This window comes from Cygnus atratus, chromosome 1 (assembly GCF_013377495.2).
Source record: "Cygnus atratus isolate AKBS03 ecotype Queensland, Australia chromosome 1, CAtr_DNAZoo_HiC_assembly, whole genome shotgun sequence".
Classification (NCBI taxonomy): Eukaryota; Metazoa; Chordata; class Aves; order Anseriformes; family Anatidae; genus Cygnus; species Cygnus atratus.
Window position 1 is genome coordinate 186,005,631 of NC_066362.1, and position 19,486 is coordinate 186,025,116.

A 19,486-nucleotide genomic window follows, 5' to 3' on the forward strand; every position below is an offset into this window, starting at 1 on the left:
CAATGTCTAAATAATTATTGTTATCGTTTTAGAAAAGAATTGTGTGAAAATGCAACAAGGCCATGTGCCTGCAACAGAAGTAAATACGCTACAATGAGATCTGAAGCAGAGTTCAATATTCAGTCAAGGTAACAATAACGAGGCAAAGCGTATTTCTCACAGGAGATTCTGGCTTCTTTTACTGCAGGCCAAAAGACATCAAGCTGAGGTATTTTTTTCTGAACACTGAGAACTCTAAATATTAGCAGATTTCTTATTAGTTGCACTGCCAAATTCAACTGTGTTCCTTGGTGACTGCTTTTTTCTTTAGTTCTGCAAGTCTTTTGGTGTTCGTTCTTTTCCAGCAGGTAAAGGTTTTACTTCTGTCTTATCACCAAGACAGTTCAGAAAGAGAATGCAAATAAAATACCCTAACATATCAGATCAGAAACAGTTTGACTAGTATTAGTCATTCTGTCTGATGATAATCAGAATAGAGAACAGACAAGAAAAAGGGGAGGGGAAGACACAGCAGATTACTTCCATCTTTTTACTGCTGATACATCATTTTTGGGATATCCACAGAAGGACTTCTTTTCTGCTCAATTTTAACAGTTATTCAACAGCTAGACATGTTCTCATGGCAGTTAAATACCTTGCTCACTCTCAGCATCAAAAATCTATTCCTCTGTTTTAAGCTGTTTGAGGATATCCTTTCCAATGCTTAAGCTATAAGCCATGCAGTTATATAAAATTGAATTCTTGACAATAGAAACACTTCTATAACATGAAATCCTAAAATTCTGTGTTTATATACTTCTGTACTTAAAAATAAAATGACTCCCCCATTTAATCTAAAAACCTATTCAAGCACATTCAAAATAAAATGAAATATCTAAATTTTTACTTCACCTTAGAAGCGTCAAACCTTCCAAGAGTTTCTAGCAGCTTTACAACTTGTATTCTTGTATCTTCTTCACAGAAGAAAATCCATGAGGAATTCCTACCATAGGCAACAGAGAAGCTAACAAAAGAAATTATTGTTTTACTACTAAACTGGCTTACAAACAGAAGGATAGATTCAACATCCCACTCCCCAAATATGAGTACTTGGCAATTAATTATTAATTTACACAGAAACTTTTACTATTAACGTAGAATTACATAATTAGAGCATAACAGTGAATGGATATATTGCCTCTGCTGCTATCTACTTACATAGCGCTAATTAGCCCAGAAAGAAAGGAACAGACAAACATAAAGAATGTCCACTCAAAAATGTCCATGGCCTACAGGTGTAGCCATCGATCAATTCGAAGTTTATAGGCGGCAGTTTAAGTTACCATCCCCTCTGTACCTCAACTTTCTTCCAACGAGCCTCATTACTGGGCACCTAACACTGCAATAATCCTGGAACTGCCTAAAGAGATGTTTTATGACGGCTGTTTGACACTGATCACATCGTTGTCCCCAATTTAAAAACTTCATTAGCTCTTTCAATACGGTTAAACTATGCAGATTGAAGGGACTCCCCACCTTCCTCAAAGATAACACTAATCCTGATGCAGATTTCCTGACTCCTTCATGAAACTGTCATCTTTAATTTCTCCACTCTTCCCAAATGATTTTTCCACAACTTAACAAAGAAAAAAAGCCTTAAAAATTCATGACATTGTAATGCTAGGAAAAAAAAAATCTTTAATTGTCCTTCTCATAGCTTTTATGCTGGTTTAATTAAAGAAATCATCTGAGGAGAGGGATAAGAAATTAGCTTCTGTAGACATCACAGCGTTCTTCCTCTGCAGCACTGTTTACTGATAAAATCAGCAGTGAAAATAAACAACAGAAATGTAAGTCTGCAAAAATAAGTAAAATAGGGTGATAGGATTATTTATGTTTTAGGGAACTATATTTTCTCTAAAAAAAAACACCAAAAAAAAAAAAAAAACGGAACAACATACAACATTGTCTGAAGGATATTTCTGCTAGAGCATGAGACATCTGCATCTACAGGTCTTCAAATAATGGGCTAGAAGCACCAGATGGTTGCCTGGTACTAAACTAGTTTATTTTTTTTATTCTGGGATAAGTCGCATATTCCTGTAAAGCTACCTTTTCTCTGTGTCTTGCAATGGTATTTGATCAGTCACTGCTTTCTGCTTTCAATAATTTGATTTGCTGAACTATAATAGCTGGAAGGACTCACGCTTCATTCATCCTTTCAGTTTGTAAAAACATGTACTTGTTGTCTTCTCAACGCTGACACCTAGGCACTTCTGTCATTCGGGCAACAAACAAAATGCAGTCAGCTAGGAAAAACCTATTTGACATAATACTTCCTAGCTGTTCCTTCTAAAACCTGCCAAATACGTACCTGAATTGGTATCAGATAACTTCATGTTTTTAAGTATGTACAGTATTCATTGCCCTAAGTAGGCTGAAGGCTTTTCTCTCGTGTTTTAGTGAACAGCTAGAACTTGAGGAGAGAAACATCTGGATTTATGTGAAAGCAGGTGGGTGAAGGACAAGGAGAAAACTATAATAACACACAAAACAAGAATTAATGTATCTTGTGAATATAGCACATAAAATTTCACTACAGGAATCACCTGTTCATCTAGCTGCTGATGGACAAATAATGATTTTCAGGGCTACGGACTTACACAGAGTTCATACCATATAAATTTGGAATTCAGAGTGCAAGGAACTATTGGAGAAACTCAGGGAAGATGCAGCTTTAGGGTAAGGGTGCTGTATGTCAATGGATGTCTTATGACTGCATCTTCAGAAAGCAAACCTTTTTCCAAGTTAAACCCTGCCCAAGAACTAAAAATTAAGAATTTTTGTAACTGTTCAGAGGCCTCCTTAAAATTGCTGTCAACTACGAAATTGAGGGAAGCCATTCTCGTGAAAGCAGTTTTCAGGTAAGAATGCATCTGACATCACAATTCCTACCATTGTCAGCTCCTGCAGAATGGGACAATCCCTTGAATCTTTCTCTCTTCCTCCTCTTCTTTACATTGAAAAAAACTAAACAGTACAAGCCCCACAGCATGAACTTATTTCTAAATTACTCTAAGTGTTTATTCTGCCAAAATGATAAAAGAAACAGGCACAAGGAACTTGATATTCCAGAATGCACTTCAAGATGGAAATCCAGAAAGTCATTTATCTTTTTTGATTCCTGAAAAAAATCTTCTACTTTCTTACACAAATGAATATCTGTATTTTTTCATCTACGTTTTGCTACCTTGTAAGAGCTGTATCTGTAAGCCTTGTCATTGAGACATAAATAATTCAGAAGAGAAGCCATTAGGTCACTGAAAGGGGAGCTAAGAAGGAAAAACAAAGATGACATAGCTGAAGCATCATCTTCCAGTTTTTCATTTTATTTCAATTCTCCTTGTGCAACTTTTTCACATGCATCTTAAAAGACAACCACCATATAAGCACCATTTTCATGTTTCTGCTCATACAGAAAGCAACAGAAAGCAGAAGAGAGAATAGTAAGAAAATCCTGTCCTGTAATCAGTCTGATGCAAAACCCCAAAGCCAAACCAAAAAATATTTTGAGTACCTCTAGTAATATCATCGTTCTTCTGATGTGCCATTAGCTAAACTAAACCTCAAGGTGCTGCACAGCATCTGGCATCAATTTCAAAGGCAAGTTTGAGCTGAAAGACAGCCATTGGTACCCTGGAGCTTTAGGTCTTTCTCAAACAGGAATTGTTACTTCCTAACAATTTGTAACATACTACCAAGTAAATGCTGCAAGTCTTCCTCAGAGCAATCTGCATAAGTTAAAATGAAAAGATATTTGAAATTCCCTGTGTCATCTGACCATGGTAAGATAAAAATTGGCCATAAAAACTTCTAAAAAGATGTCAAAACCTACACCTTTCCTCTGCGGAGGAGTATTACCTCTTAGGAACACTGTGAGCAATGGAAGATAGAAACCCAATACAGGTATTATTTACTACTTTTCTTTTTTTTTTTTTTTTATGACTTATCCTCTTCAGCCGAATAATCTGACAAGTCAAAGATTCTGAAATACCTCACTCTTTACCCTGTGAGCAAATGGAGAACATACCTTTAAAAATGGTATTTCTTTTGACTACTTTACTTTCCTAATAATTTTAAGACCCATAACTTTTTGAGGCAGGTAGTTGTTCGTTTATGTTATATTATCACTTCTGTAATTGTTCTTAAATTTAGAATATCCTTCTCTGATTTAATGAAATTTAACAGAAAACTGCTTTAGAAAGATAAAAAGAAAAAAAAGAGCAAGAATGTAAAAAGATAAGGTAACAACTCTGATCCAAAAGTTGTTGCTTCTGTGAAAAAAAAAGTCTGAGTAATCCATATTTATATTCTTTGTTAAAAATAAATAATCTGAAAATAATTAGCATTTATTACACTTACTCTCTCATTAATGGCAATATGGTCCATGCACCTTCATGCCTGTCCATCTGATGAATAAGCAGGACTATAGGTAATTCCTTTAAGAAAAATAAATACACTCTTATTAAACATAAACAATATACACTTTTTTTTCCCCTAAACACCAACTAATCTTAAAAAAAAAAATTACTCTGGAATGACTGCTTGGTTCTTCATTGCTCTTACTGGTATGTAGCCCTGCAGAATAGATGACTTAAAATGTTACAAAATAAGGTAACCTACAGTTTAAAGAAAGTGCTTCTTACAACTCATGATTCCTTAATTCTGTATTAGATATAAAGCTAATATACTTTGAGATAAATATTTTGCATAAATCCTATGTAATCAATGAAGCAATATATCATACTCATTTCTTTATCTTACCGTAAAAATCTCATACTGCAAAGAAAGACAAATAATGTAGGATATTTTACAAAGGCTTCCATTGACAGTCTTATTACAGAGTTTACAAGATTTTTTTATACTCTTAACTTTGCTAAATTCAGCTTTAAACGATCACAGTAACATCATGACAGAGACTCACAGGTTTAAACAAAAATCAAGATGAAGGGTTAACATTTTTTTGTACTGAAAATTTGAAAAAACATCCTACAAACCAAAATCTTCCTGTAATTTTTTTTTGCTCTTTTGCTACTTGAAATCTCTTTGGTTTGGCATATCAAGACATTTAGCAAAAAAAAGCCTGGAGGAAGTTCCAAAGAAAACACCCTTTAAAGATCGCTCATCGATAAACCAAACAGGGTAATTTACTCAGGTGTTCAAACATGTAAAAAGTGGGAAATATATAATGCATGATATATAGGCAGCATCTTACTCCATTGATTTACTACCTGTTCATTCACAAGTACAGTTCTCTATTGCAGCACCATTAGGGTTACAACAGCCTCACAAATGACCAAAACCTTTGTGCTAAGCGACTGCAGTAGTAGTAAAGCAAAAATCTTCCTACCAGACATGCCTAACCCCCCAAACAGTTCATCTAAACTTTGCCACCAGCCAAATATATTCCATTGCAAAAATTAACCTAACAAAGAGCTGGTGGTGTTAACGCATTTCAACACAAGTGACTTGCTACTTGCAGGCACGTGATCCCAGCTTTCCATTATGCAAACTGTTAGGTAATGTGATTAAAGACTCGTCTCCATAAACACAAAGAAACACAGAGCAATAGTGACAGGGGAGGAACCCTACAAACCTTACCAGAGAAAAGTGAGCACCCTGCTGCAGCTCTGCCCAGGGCTGTCAGAGGGGAGCCACCAGGCACACTGCCCAGGTACGGCACCCACCAGGTCACAGCAGGGAAAGGCTCCCACTCGCCTTACAGCCTGATGGGGGTCACTGCCTACAGGGGTACACGGGGGATGTTACAGGATTCAGGGTAGGAGCATTACAGGATGGTACAAAACTTACTATGAGATGCTTAGAGGAAGAATCAAAGGTTGTGAAAAAGATGGACGGAGTAGTCTGAGGAGGAATGAATGTGGGTTAACACAGGGAAGAAGGGAAAAAAGGGGTTGGTTGATTGAAACAGATTGCTTGTCAGGATGCTTATCAGGCCATGCCCTGTACTGATCACCACAGCTTGTCCCGTCTTCTCATTAAACTCCATTTCTAGCTATCTTCTTGGGCACAGGGTATCTGTGTGCATGGGCGTGCTTGGAGGGGAGACCGCAAGTCACAGGGGTCCACGCGTCCGTGTAGGAACCGGACAGAGTGGGGTGCATGTCAGTGCCATGAGCATCAAGCTGGGCTAGGAGGAGAGAAGAGAAAGAGGAGGTGGAGAGGCTTGGGAGCCAAGTACTAGAGCAGCCGTGAACTGGGGCAGACACTGGAGAGACCAAGGAGCCTGACAGCTGGTTACTGGAGGGACCAGGAGGTCCCAGCTACCAGAGAGCCTCTTGGGTGCAGGGGTCAGCTACTGGTAGAGCCGCCAGTCTGCACCAGCTCCTGGAAAGACCCACGTGCAAGTACATGGCTGGGAGGCTGGGGAGGGAAGGGGTCAACTACTGAATAGCCCGAGCATCCAAAGCTTCCGGGAGGATCCACAGAGGATCCCTAGCATGTGTGTGTGTGCAAGCAGTGCTGTGGTTTGTGTCCGTGCTGATCCACGACTGAGCACGTACTGCACGGAGGTGTGCACATACCTTTTGGGAACGCACGCTTGGCCTTGCTACTGGCTGCTCCTGGAGACACGGGGCTGCAGCAGCATCGCCTTGGCCGGGCTAGCAAAGTCTGCAGCTCCCACCACGAAGTGCCTTCATCTCCCAAGGGTTTAATTCCTTTCCACTTACACCACGCACATGCCAGTCATTTTTGGCTTGATTAATGCTTCTCATGAATGTAAGCTGATGCCATTGGCATAAAATTCACATCTAAGCACAAAAATATTTTATTCTCTAAGTAACGCTGTAAGATAAAGTTTACGCTTGTTGCTATGTCAGGTTTACATTAAAACCTTTTTAAGGGCAGTTAAACCATAGCAACTAGGTATACATAAAACCTCCTAGTTTCATACACTAAAGAAAACATCTCTATCACTCTAGAGAATAACTGTGTCTTTCAAGATTGCATTAACCATCACAAAATAACTACCTACTTCTTTTTTATTATTATTATGTTATCGTGAATGACACAAATTGAAAATAAACTATGCCAAAACCTTAATTTGGACCAAGATATTTAGCTGCATCTAAAACATGAGCTGTTCTGATTTATGGTTCTAGTCAAGCCAATCTATCAAATTGCTTCTGGCTACAGTTTCGATTTATTGCAAAACCACAAAGTCCAGAGCTTTTTAGTGGATGTGGCAAATCTTAGTATGATCAACATCTGGTGTTTCACAACAATCTAAATACACTTTATGGAGAAACAATAAAAATGTTCTCTTTTGGGATTGCAGATAAGAAGGTAAAAGGACAAACCTCTGTCTTTACATAAACGGCTGTTTTTACATGCATACAAACCCTACAGTTGTGCTAGGATTTGTATATGGCCACGGATCTTATTTCATGTGCAATAGGAGTCAGACGAGATATAGACAGTTAATATCAACATATTCAGTGTCTATATTACATTAAAGGCTGAAGTTGTATTCTTTTAAGTTACATTTCCCATGCAAAAGGTATGAAATTATGTGATTTAGAGAAGCTCTATCACTCAGCTATCTCCACTTTAACAGAAAAACTCTTTCCTTTATGCAGATCAAAGGTGTAATGATACAGAAAAGGTACTCTTTCTTGAGCTAATCTGATACTTTTAAAAGGTGTCTCTTCTCTCTAACATTTTCATAAGCCTGCTCTCTTTCTGTCCCTACCCAACTCCCTCTAAAACATGAAAATACATCTCTGGCATATATCACTCTTTCAGCTCATCTCTAACAATGCATCAATTCTGATTTAGTAAGTGAGAAGCTTAAAAGAACTGTACAGATAGAATAGCCTCCTCCTCTCCCCCCTCAATAAAAAAAAAAATTAAAAAACCTATTAACCAGGATGACCTTTGTCGCTTTTCCTTTCTTATTTTATGCATTTTCACTCTGAACCTGTTCATTTTACTTATTCTCCTTTGGTACAAATATAGAAAAAAGGCAAAAGGTAAGTGATAGCAGCTTTGGGAAGCAAAGGGACATATACAGATTGGCTTATAGAGGATGACTGGATAGTCAAAGTAGTGATAAGCTTACAGTAAGCTAGATACGGTTTCTGCGCATCTCAAAAACTCTCCTCCAAATGCTCAAATCCTTACAACACCTATACCCTGTACTGTATTCAATAGTTTTCTTTACCTTGAAATTATTATGCTTCCCCAATTACAGAGCCCATACGCCTACAGGGATTAACACTTTAAATTTTACTTACACCATGTGTAACCTAAATAAGATAATGTAATCACTTTTAATGACCAAGAAACCATCCTCTCCACTTTCACAATCAAGCTGCCTTTAAAAAGGCAAAAACCAGAAAATGGAATCTCTTGTGGCCTGAAATAAAGCGTAAAACACTTTAGCTCCAAATGTCACCTGCTGTATCAGCACGCTGAGTGCAGCAATACCTGCCACACGCTACAGCTGTAAATTCTGCACACAAAAGCCCTAAGCAATGTGTGACTAAAGGAGTTAGATCCACATCTTTACACCAATTCAGAAACATTGACACAGCCTCTTATCTTTAAAATTCTGTATGACATAAAAATGTAAATAAGTGGAAAAATGTATCTTTAAAAACAGTATTACTTTTACCAGTTGAAGTACAAGGATGCTAGTGACATGCTCTGTTTCACAGTAAATCAGCAGCAGAACTGGAATCGTAAACTCTGGCTCTTGAATCCAAATATTAAAAGTCATCCTCAACTCCCTGTTCTACTCTCATATGCCTAGTTATCATTTTGAAAATGTACCAAATACTGAAATATTATGTGCAGTTTCAAAGGGTTCACGGAAAGGCCACAGCAGTACACTGCCTCCATAAATCAAGAGAAAGATGCCGTGTATACATCTGGCTTCAGCTGATCTTACATTAAAGAAAAGATGGAAGCATTTACCCAATCACACTGAGGCAATAACTGCAACTTAATAAAGTGATTTTGAGTGTTCCTGACTATAACTTGAGATAAGAGGCAAAAAGAAGGAATAGTTGTAACGGAGCAGAAGAATTTTAATTCATTTTCCTACTGTACATTATATTGAGATCCTCAGCACACAACTTCGCAAAGTACACGTGAATGCATACCCAAAGCACTGACTGCTGAGTGCCCACACGCTAGATCCAACAATTCAATGCCTGACAAAATAGCTGCAATAACTATTTCTATTTGAAAGCACATTTTAGGCAGTTAGTTTATTGCATAAGGATTGATTTTACAACTATTTCATCATGAAAATAAAGCTTTCTGCAACAATATATTCTGTCTCAAAACCCAACAATTATCATTGCTCTATCTTTTTCATGTGGGTAAGATGCTGGTAGCCATTGATTTTGTGATTTTACCAGGCTGCTCCTCAACAATAGCTGGAGTAAATTTCAGCATGCTTATTACAACGCTGTCAATTGCTAACGCGCTGCCTAGAGTTCCCACAATTAGAAAATCAGTAAAAAAAAATATCTGGTAAGGTTTTTGTTATCCAGAAAGAATTGTTTGTTTCAGTAGTCATCAGTGTTCATTTGGTTTGCATTATGTTCATGGCTCCACGCGATTTTCCTCAAATACTGGTACAATCAGGTCTCCTGCAGCAAACTGAGAAACAGTCATTCACCTAGGAATTTTTAAGTGTGTCTATGTTTTCCACTACCAGGAGCAGAAAATGTGTTGACATCAACACACTTGCCTCCAATCTTTTAGGTGAAAATGTGAACAGATCATCATTCAGGTGACACGGACACGAGAAGACTCAAGAAACCACTAAAATGAAAAATATATATATATATATTTTCAAAATATATGTTCATCAACAAATTAATTACACACACACACACCAAAAGGTCTAAAAATATAAAATAGTTCTAACTCAATCTATTTTTAATCTAGACTGGCTACATGTTTCAAAAACCAAAATGAAGTCTGGAGTCTTCAATTAGTACTTGCTAACAGAGTTGTCAACTTCTGACTTTTTGAACTGAACGACATAAAAAGCTGATTAATTTAATTCTTATAATTACTGAGATGTGAACAGCATTCAGAGGTCTTGCCCCACTTCTAAATGATTATCATAATTGTTAATACTTACCAAAAAAAAAGATATATTTACTAACTGAAGTTCAAACCTAATGAGAAGATTGAGACCTAGACCAAAACCAACCCCTACTGTTTGCTAACACTGCTCTATATATTCAGACTAGGCTAGTCCAGCATGCATTTTCGTGCATTTTTTTTTCTACTCACTGCATCTTCTTGCATCATAGAGTACACAAATTATATTCCTTTGGGATGAAACTAAACCAAAAGATGTGCTCCATCTGCAAACAGATCTCCACAGAAACAAGTCAGAGCTAGTCCAGAGTAAAACCCCTGGAAACATGGTATAACATGGGTGCTAGCTCCTCAGCAACAACTGCACTGGGCTGTGCATTTGTTCCTATTACAACACACTAGTTATTAATGTAGAAATAGCCTAAATAAGCTAGTAGAGGACGTTTACTATAGTTCCAGTTAATTGGGATTTAATAATAACAATTATATGAATTTTAAGTCAGTCTAACTTGAGCAGCAGTCAGAATTCTAAAAACTAAGACAAGCATGTGAACTTGCTAATTATAAAATGTAGCTTTGGATGAAGACACTTAATAAAGATAAAACAGATCTCACCAGTTTATTCTGCACCTCATTTTCCTTTTCCTTCCCTAGAATTATCCAACATCTTCCCTGTTCTGTTCTTCTGAGAGATAATTATCATCAACATCCCAAAGTAAGTTTTATTTTGTAACAAGACAAAAAAGATGTGGAAAAATACAGAAGAGATTCAAATGTTTATTACAATAAATGCTACCAGACATGTATGTAATGTGACAGTAGCCTAGAATGACAATAAATTGCACTGAAGCACCATTTGCTTGCTCATCACTTGTCTGGATAAAAACCAGTCTCAAATAGTGTCTGCACAGCTCACAGTTTGCAAGAATCCCATATAAAATTGATCATATAGAAGACAGACACATCACATATAATACACAGCTCTTATTCATGAAAGAAAGTATCAATGATGAACCGTAATAATTATGTTGCTAACTGATCTGAATAAAATTCTCAATTTATAAAGTCTGTTGATGATAGATTTTGCTTTCAAGCAAAAACCCTAATATTAATCAGCCACAATATTAAAATCCTTTCTCATCCAAAACTAATGCATAAAGACATTGCAAACATTGAAATTAGGCTATTTCTGGGGTTTTGTTGCTCATTTTTTTTTATTAGAAAATTGACCTTTCAAAACCTATGAAGTCTATTCTAATGTCGGCCGTTTTGCAAAATCCACATGTACATAGAAATGGGGGGCAGTTTACTTCTGCTCTTCTCTGCCTTTAATTAAGTCTTTAAATCACTCTTATTCACTCTTCACTAAGAAGGACATACCTTGGCAAAATTGTTTCATTCAAATTTCATGATTTATGTAGAGATTATAATAGAAGAGCCTGAGAGGCATCAGTGCTTAAATCACTTAAACTGGCCAATTTCGTGGATACATTTTGCCCTGACATGATTTAGTCACCTCTGAGGAGATGTAGAGATTCGAGGAAGCCACTGATAAAAGGCTGTAACTTCTTCCTTCCTCCCTTCTGCTGCAATATCATTACTCCAATTTTTTATTTTTTTTTAAAGTTCATGAAGGACCCCTTTGAGGGACTTCAGTTCTGGAGGAAGTATGAGTGTCAATTGCTCCACGTACCCATCAGCATCTCTGCCCTCAGCACAGAAGCTCAGGCCTTGTCGTCTCAGTGAGATACTTTCACACAATCTATTGCCAGGCATGTGTCACATTCATCATTTTGCTGTGGGAAGAGTCCCACTGATCAGCCAAAAATCAAACAAGAATCGGGCCAACCAGAGTGGAATACAAGATCCTGTCATGACATCTACGATACTAATCTTCACAATGAATTTCAGTATAGACTGCTATCTGAGCTTTGTTTTACCTAGAGGGGAAAGCAATGGAAAGCTAATGTAAAAGGTGTGCTGAAGAACCTTGTTTTTCATAAATGAAGTCCATAAAAACTGTCCACCACCAGGCAAGATAAACTGACATCTTAAGGGATAAACACTTAAAGAACTAAAGGTGACAGAAGCAATTTGTGAGACTGCAGAATTTATTTGGCCTCAATAAATCCTTGCAGCTGAAAAGAAAGCTGTTTGGAGGAAGGAAGCAGACCTGTACACTAACATGGTAACAAAAAATGATATTTGATCTAGTAACACTGGGAAATAAAATAGTGATGTGTAAAACAGCTCTGTTCTAACAAAAAAAAAAAGGGGGGGGTCATAAAGATGAATCATTCTACACATGGAGATGGATGGGCAGGACTGAATGCAGCCCAACACTTTACTTAAATAATTCATTAAACTTTGTTAAAACTGCAAGATGCAGAAGTGAAGCATCTGACCAGTATCAGATGGAAACAGCTTCCATGGTGTGGGAAGCTGTTCTGGAATCTAGAATTTGAGGAAGAAATCTGTGATTTGAAGCCTCAGATACATTACGGATTGTGCTGCATTGATGGTATTAATTTTAAAAGGCTTCCAGAAAATTAAGTCTAAGAATAGATCTTCTAAATATACAGATTAAACAAATCGGTCGCAGCGAAGAAGTTCTTCCACTAAATTTTATAAGCAAAGCTTTATTAACATGCACGTAAGCTTTACAGCCACAGTAAAACACAGATCAGTTCAGACCTAGTTCAATACTCAAAATCATTGGAAAAATCTAGCTACAGAGTTTGTTGGAAAAGTATGCCTGTTCCTTTGTGGAATGCATCTAATAAGGAACAAAATACAGAAACTACTACTACAGCCCCAGGAAAATATAGATGCATTTTTCAGAGTTATTTCCACCACAGCCTGATACAGTATTTTGAAATTTCTTTCAGGTGAGATATGGACACCAGAACTCACAGTGGGAACTATGGATGTCAGAACTCAGAGTGGGAACAGTATCAAACAATAACAAAAATATTTAATGAAGTTTTTGGACAACAGAACTTCACCTAGAATCCTCCAAAGAATCTGAAAGCAGACGTGGAAGTTGAGCTAGGAAAAACTTTAGAAAACATTAATTCACCCAGAAAAGGAACGCGTGTCCCACTGGCAAATTAAGAAACAAAGAAAATATACTCTAGAAATCCCCCACAAAAGCAGTCTTTCACAGATGGTCAAAACATGAGCAGGAACAATTTGGAGATCATTTCAGACAGGAATATGGTGAATATATACATTAAAATTCAAGCGAGCTCTTTAGACTTTTTTTCCTCTCAACGCTTTAACAAGGAAATCTGACACTTCGTTGAAACAGTGCAATGCTGCTGCCAGTACAGCCTAGGTAATTAAAAGTAGCAGATTTTTAAAGCACATAATGCCATACTCAACAGCAACTGGCACATGAACAATAGATATCGAGGCCATGACTCTAATGGCATAATAAAACAAAGCTGAGACAGGCACCAAGAGGCTTTTCCAGGTTACAGAGGACACAAAGCAGCAAGGACACTGAGTTATGGTCACTGGGTGTTGGAGACAAAAAACCACAGCCTTCCGTAAGCATGAACCTGTCAGATAACAGGCCGAACTTCTGAGGCACAGACCAACAGCCAGCTGGATTTCTGATCATATTTGTTCCTGCTTCACTTCAGGACACGTGGATTTTGCAAAATTTTTTAAATAAACAAACAACAGCACAACTACAGGATGCTCCTAACATTTGTCACCTAATTTTAAAATATATATAGGATACCACTCGATCTCTAGCCTTTTCAGAAAAAAATAAAAGCTTTGTGAATATGATAAACTGTTTGAGAGTGTTCAACATAAGAACCTTCAAGAAAAGGAAATAAAAAGTAATCTACTATACCAGTTTTCATAAAGAAATACACAGTCCTTTGTCTTCAAAACAGTATCATGATCCCAGGCAATTAAATAGCATTAACTGCATCAAGAACAGTATTTCAGACAAAATCCATCATTTTTAATAACAGTATTTTACCTGTGTTTTAGTCTCAAATGTAATAACCAAAAAAAAGTAATATTGTTGCTAAATTTTTAAAGAAGATGGAAAGACAGTCCCAAATATTAGGATTTCACAAACTAGCAGCTTGTTTCTTCTTATGTTTTTTTTTCTTAGGAAGGTCTGGTTTACAGAACTTCTTAGAACAGAAATCTCAGAAAATTAAGAAAATTGGTGAAAATCTTCACAAATTTTCATCATTATGTCCTAGACCTTGTTTAATATATTTCAGAGTTTTGGTTAATATTTAATAAATAGTGATTAATTATGCTATAAGGAATGAAAACAATACTGACATCTACTGGTGACCAAAATTATAGATTAAATTCACTTTTTTTAAATGCACAATGAAAGAAATGGACAAATTACTTGTAAAGATGTAAAGTAAATACGAATGTGAGTGATATAATCCATTTTAAAGCAATGCAGATACACTAGTGCCATTAAAAAAATAATAAAAAATAAATAAATCAAGCAACTTGTTTCTACTTCTCGTTTTAAAATAGTGAAAATAACTAATGAATTCTTAGGGACTAAGTATCTACTGTTTGGTACTGTGAAACAGGCAAGTGAACCTGATATAGATGATCTAGTCTTTTGTTTTTATACTGCCATTGTTCTTTAAATACAAGGATTTAGCTTCCTACACCTCCAAGTAACAATTTCATATATACTCTTATTAATGAAAAATGCAAACTTGACATGCTGATGGGCAGGGTTCTGGTGACCTTCTGTCTCTTCTCCATAATTAGTACTATTAGGTTATGCCTCTCCATGGCCTACAGTGGAATTGAGAGTTTACAAAAAACAGGCAACACACCCCAAGTACATGCTGGCTATACTCATTTTTTCCTGTATATTAATGGCTTTCCCCTTTTCCCAGATTTCAGGTATGAAATTTTTGCTGTGATATAACTCCATCGCTGCTTCTCTAAAATTCCATAAATGCCGTTTAACAGGTAGCACTTACCGTTGGAAAAGCATTACTATTTCAGCATCCCCACACAGGAATCTCCTTAACAACAAAATAAACTTTCCTAAAACCAATTCAGTTTGCTAAAGGCTGAAGGACTCACAGGTATAACTCTTGATTACAGAAAAGATTTTACCTCTCTCACATAAAACGTGCTTATGCTCCTGTCTCACAGAAACTATTTACATTTCCACTTACTGATCTTTTAATCATTCATATTCTGCGCTACCAACTAAGAGAATTCACCTGAAATCCTTGTTTTTAACAACTAAAGTCTTAATCCTCTCTGCACACTTACCCCAACCCCAAAGAGGACTCTGCAGAGCAAAGGCTGTTCACATGACTGATTTCATTAAGGGATTAAAAAGTACATTTAGAATTAATTTAATTGCAATAGTTTTGATAAGCTTGGATAAACAAAGCCTAAAGCAACCAGGAACATAATTTAGGCACTCCAGCTCAGGGCCAAGATATACCAGACACAGCTTAAATCAAACTTATTTTTCCTTTACACCAAAGATCCTGGAGCTGAAAAGTAGGTCCAATAACCTCACAGCAGGCTGTATCAGGGTATGTAACCCCCTCCTACTTTTTTTTTTTTTTTAATTTTTATTAAAGAAAAAAAATAAAGCATTGTTTATGTACATCTTAACTTTCAATGCAAGGCTCCTAAAAAAACTCTTCTCTCCAGGCTAGAGCTTTACAAGTAAAATTTCATATCAGAGTATGTCAAAATTAGACCTGAACAGCATGCTACAGTTGTGCAATGAAATTCTGACAAAATCTATATTACAGCATTTTCATCGACACTAATAAAACGATGCACTGACCTAAAAATTATTCTAAGTATTACTAGAGAGATTATGTTGTTTACCTCATAAAGAAAGCACTTTTTAATAAAAAAAAAAAAAATTTTACAGTAGCATGGGAAAACTACTCTTCACAGTTTTTGCTTTTTATCACTTCTATATCAAATGCCATCCAGAGAGTTCAAATTAAAATCATTTGGTGATAAATTATGGTGAACAATCAGTGAATAACCACTGAAACAGTTTTCTTACACACACACACAAGACAATTAACAAAGGCAATACAATGGAACAGAAAAAGGGCATAATAGAAAACTATTGTTTTTTTTTAGTAAAATGCAGGAAAGACATACATAAAGTACAATCTGTATTATCTAAACATACCTTTCCAAGATCTGCAGCCTGTTTCAAAACATCTCTTTTTAGATCTTCTGCTCTCTTGGAATGAAATGAATTACTTTGACTCTGGATGACAAATACAATTTCTTTTAATTCTGTGAACCAAAAAAATAAACAGATTTAAAAGACAAAAGAATTATTTTCAGTTTTGTTCCCAAGCTGCTGAGAACCCAGACACGGGTGTTAATTATTACATAGCAAGCTATTTCTTTAGTTATACAAACATCTCCAGAAAATAGTAAAAAGGCGTAATTTAACACAAAAATAAATCCAAGACAATCCTTTTAAGGATTAACATATAAAAACCATGTCTTGAGGATGAGATCTGCAGCAACAAAGAAAATTATGCATATACAAATAGTAGCCACATTCATGAAATTGCTTTTTCTCCAATAGCCCTGCACTCCCAGTTACCACTGAGTCTAACATTACCGTCAGAGACCAGCATCCACCTCACTAGTCAGTAGATGAACATAAAATGGAAAAGATGCTTCCTCAATAAAGAACTTAACACCTTAGCTGGAAGCAAACATTAGATGGAGTGAGACACACATGAGAACACTGAGCTATTACTCTTTTATATGATAGGGCAGCATCAATACCTCATGTGTTTCTTCATAGTGTTCAAAGCCATCACAACTAAGAACTTTCAATGGGAAAGGAGACTGAGAAATTTGAAAGAAAGTAATTAAGTGGCTTTGCCACTTAACAGCACTTATGGACAGAAAAAAAAAAGTGCTTATTGAAAAGTACAAGTAGATGATTAAGATGATACCATGGGGAAACTGTAGATAGTCAAGTTTTGTTGATGACAGTAGATAGCTTTGAAACTGTGAAGGGATTATTTTGAGAAAAACAGACAAATTTGACCCAGATCAGGAGCAGAAGACAGCAGAGGATAAGAAAGTAAAAGAGAACAGGTACCCTTTCCAAAATTCTTAGCAAGTTTGACCTGTATCCACTCAAGACCCTAACCAAATAGCAATCAAGATGTGAGATGAAGAAACATACTGCTCTATCTGGTTGGTTGGCCGGATAAGGTGGAACTTGCAGATACCATGCAGAAAGTGTGCAGATGAGAGAAGGCAGAGTATAATAGCTTAGAGGTCCAAGTCAACAGCCGACCAATGACTGGATAAGGAAAAAAATAAAAGGACAGTAACAATCTTTTTCAGAGCTCAAGTAGATAAATAGAGGACTAGTGAGGAGGGGAAGGATTGAAAACTGCATTTAAATTCTGTCAAGATTACAGTCATATCAAGCATGAGAGAGAAGAGATTCTAGTTAATTCAAGCAGAAGACAGCACAGAAAAGGGAGCTGAATTGATGCTTACAGGTGACTTCACTCCAAGATGAGACAGAAGGAAAGAAATCAATGATGAAGTCTAATGGGAATTGTGCAGAATGTTAAAGAAACAAAGAGCACACCTATATATATATATATTTATTTATTTATTGTAACATACATATATATATGTATGTATGTATGTTACAAAAAAGATGTAGGAGTCAAACTCCAGAAAAGCAAAACTTCAAGACCACTCTCGTTAGGAACATTATGAAATCTGGCAGGAAAAAAAAAAATAAGATAAACCCTGTAGGAGAGTTTTTAAGATCAGTTACTGGCATTCCATTGAAACAAAGCTTTTACTGGGATATAGGAGATATCAAATTGAAGATAGTCCAGAAGTGAAAGTTCAGTAGAAGAAATCCATAGTCGTAGTTGCCTGAAAACAGCCAGATTTCACTACAGGCAATGTCTGTGTGAAGACAAACCTCCCAAGGGCAGAGCACTCAGAGGAGGCAGATGAAGCTTCTTGTCAGGCAGCAGAGCATTTCAGCACTTTTAATCTGCAGCGCCACTGCAGCAGAAATTCAAATTTTACATCATGCAATATTTATTTTCAAAGCATGTACTTCTGCATCGTAGATCAAGTCAATCTAAGAAGTCCTAGTGTCACACTGAGATTTTGACCTCTAGGATAAAAATGCTACCTTGGCAAATAGAGTAGAAGGAACGAACAGTGGAACAAAGATGGAGAGAATAAATGCTCAAAGAAAGAAAGAATAGTCTCAAAGAAATGTGAAACTGAGCACATGAAGAAGGATCACAAAAAAACAGTTACAATAAAAAGAATACTAACCCCAAATAATCCTCACTAAGTTTACAAGAACATTGCAGTGTCCAACATCTGACCATAGGTTACACTCCTTTGTCCTTCTACAGTTACTTGCTTGTTAATTTAGACCTATGACAGCTCAGAGCTGCCAGTTAAATGTTTTTCTGCCTTTCCTGATGTCCTTTTCCCTCAGTTTATTAGCTTATTCACCAAAACAAACCCTGAAAATGTCAAATTGCGCAAGGTTTCTGGTGATAAAGTTGGGGATATGGCCTAAGTATTGACATAGATCTAAGATCCGATTTCACATTTTTCCCAAACAACACTCCTGCCTGTTCTACCCCAACCCGACGAACTGCTTAAAAACACCCTGCACAATAAAATTTTACGAATAGTAACTATTTGCTATCTAGCAGAAAATTTGCTAATTTTCCTGTGCAGAAATGAAAATCGGTGCAAAATTTAAAACTACACTTCACTGATGCTAGCGGGAGTCAAAAGGCTAAATCTATATGCACAATGCTGAAAATATCCCCAGAGATAAAAAGTAAAAACTAGACTGCTTTATCTAATTGCTGTTTTACTATCAGTAATATACAAACATCTGAATTACAGCCAGTTTCACTTACGGTACATTTAACAACAGCTGTGATATCCCCCAACAAAATACTTTTGAGGAATAATCTAACAGCCAGTTTGGTGTTACTGCTTTAATCCAGTGGAAATCGTTTCCTCCAGCACAGGCACTTCAAAATAGTTCATAAAAGGAAATATTCTCAGTATTGAAATGCCAACAGAAAGCACGTAGAATTTTCACCTTTTTATTGCACACCTGAACTGTTTCTCAAGTTGAGAAATAGCCAACCAAGCAAGACAAAAAAGAGAGTCTTTTGGAAGATTAATATGCAGAAGAGCTACTAATACACTGATTTTCTTTCTCATTTTGGGAAATAAAAGAGAAAAGAAGACAAAGGCATTTCTATATCTGGAAAATACCCTCAACAATCTCAAATGCTCACTGATTGGAAAAGTGCTCCAAGTT

General features: G+C 36.4%; 1 protein-coding gene across 1 annotated transcript in view; it reads right to left on the minus strand.

Annotated features, from left to right (window-relative positions):
* The window catches only part of B3GLCT (beta 3-glucosyltransferase), a 62,797-nt gene that overhangs the window by 27,976 nt on the left and 15,335 nt on the right, over positions 1-19,486 (minus strand). Inside the window, exons 4-6 of the mRNA XM_035542603.2 lie at positions 16,310-16,419; positions 4,402-4,478; positions 892-1,003 (exon numbers count right to left, since the gene is read on the minus strand). Coding sequence (XP_035398496.1) covers positions 892-1,003; positions 4,402-4,478; positions 16,310-16,419 — 299 coding nt within the window. The remainder of the gene's footprint in view (positions 1-891; positions 1,004-4,401; positions 4,479-16,309; positions 16,420-19,486) is intronic.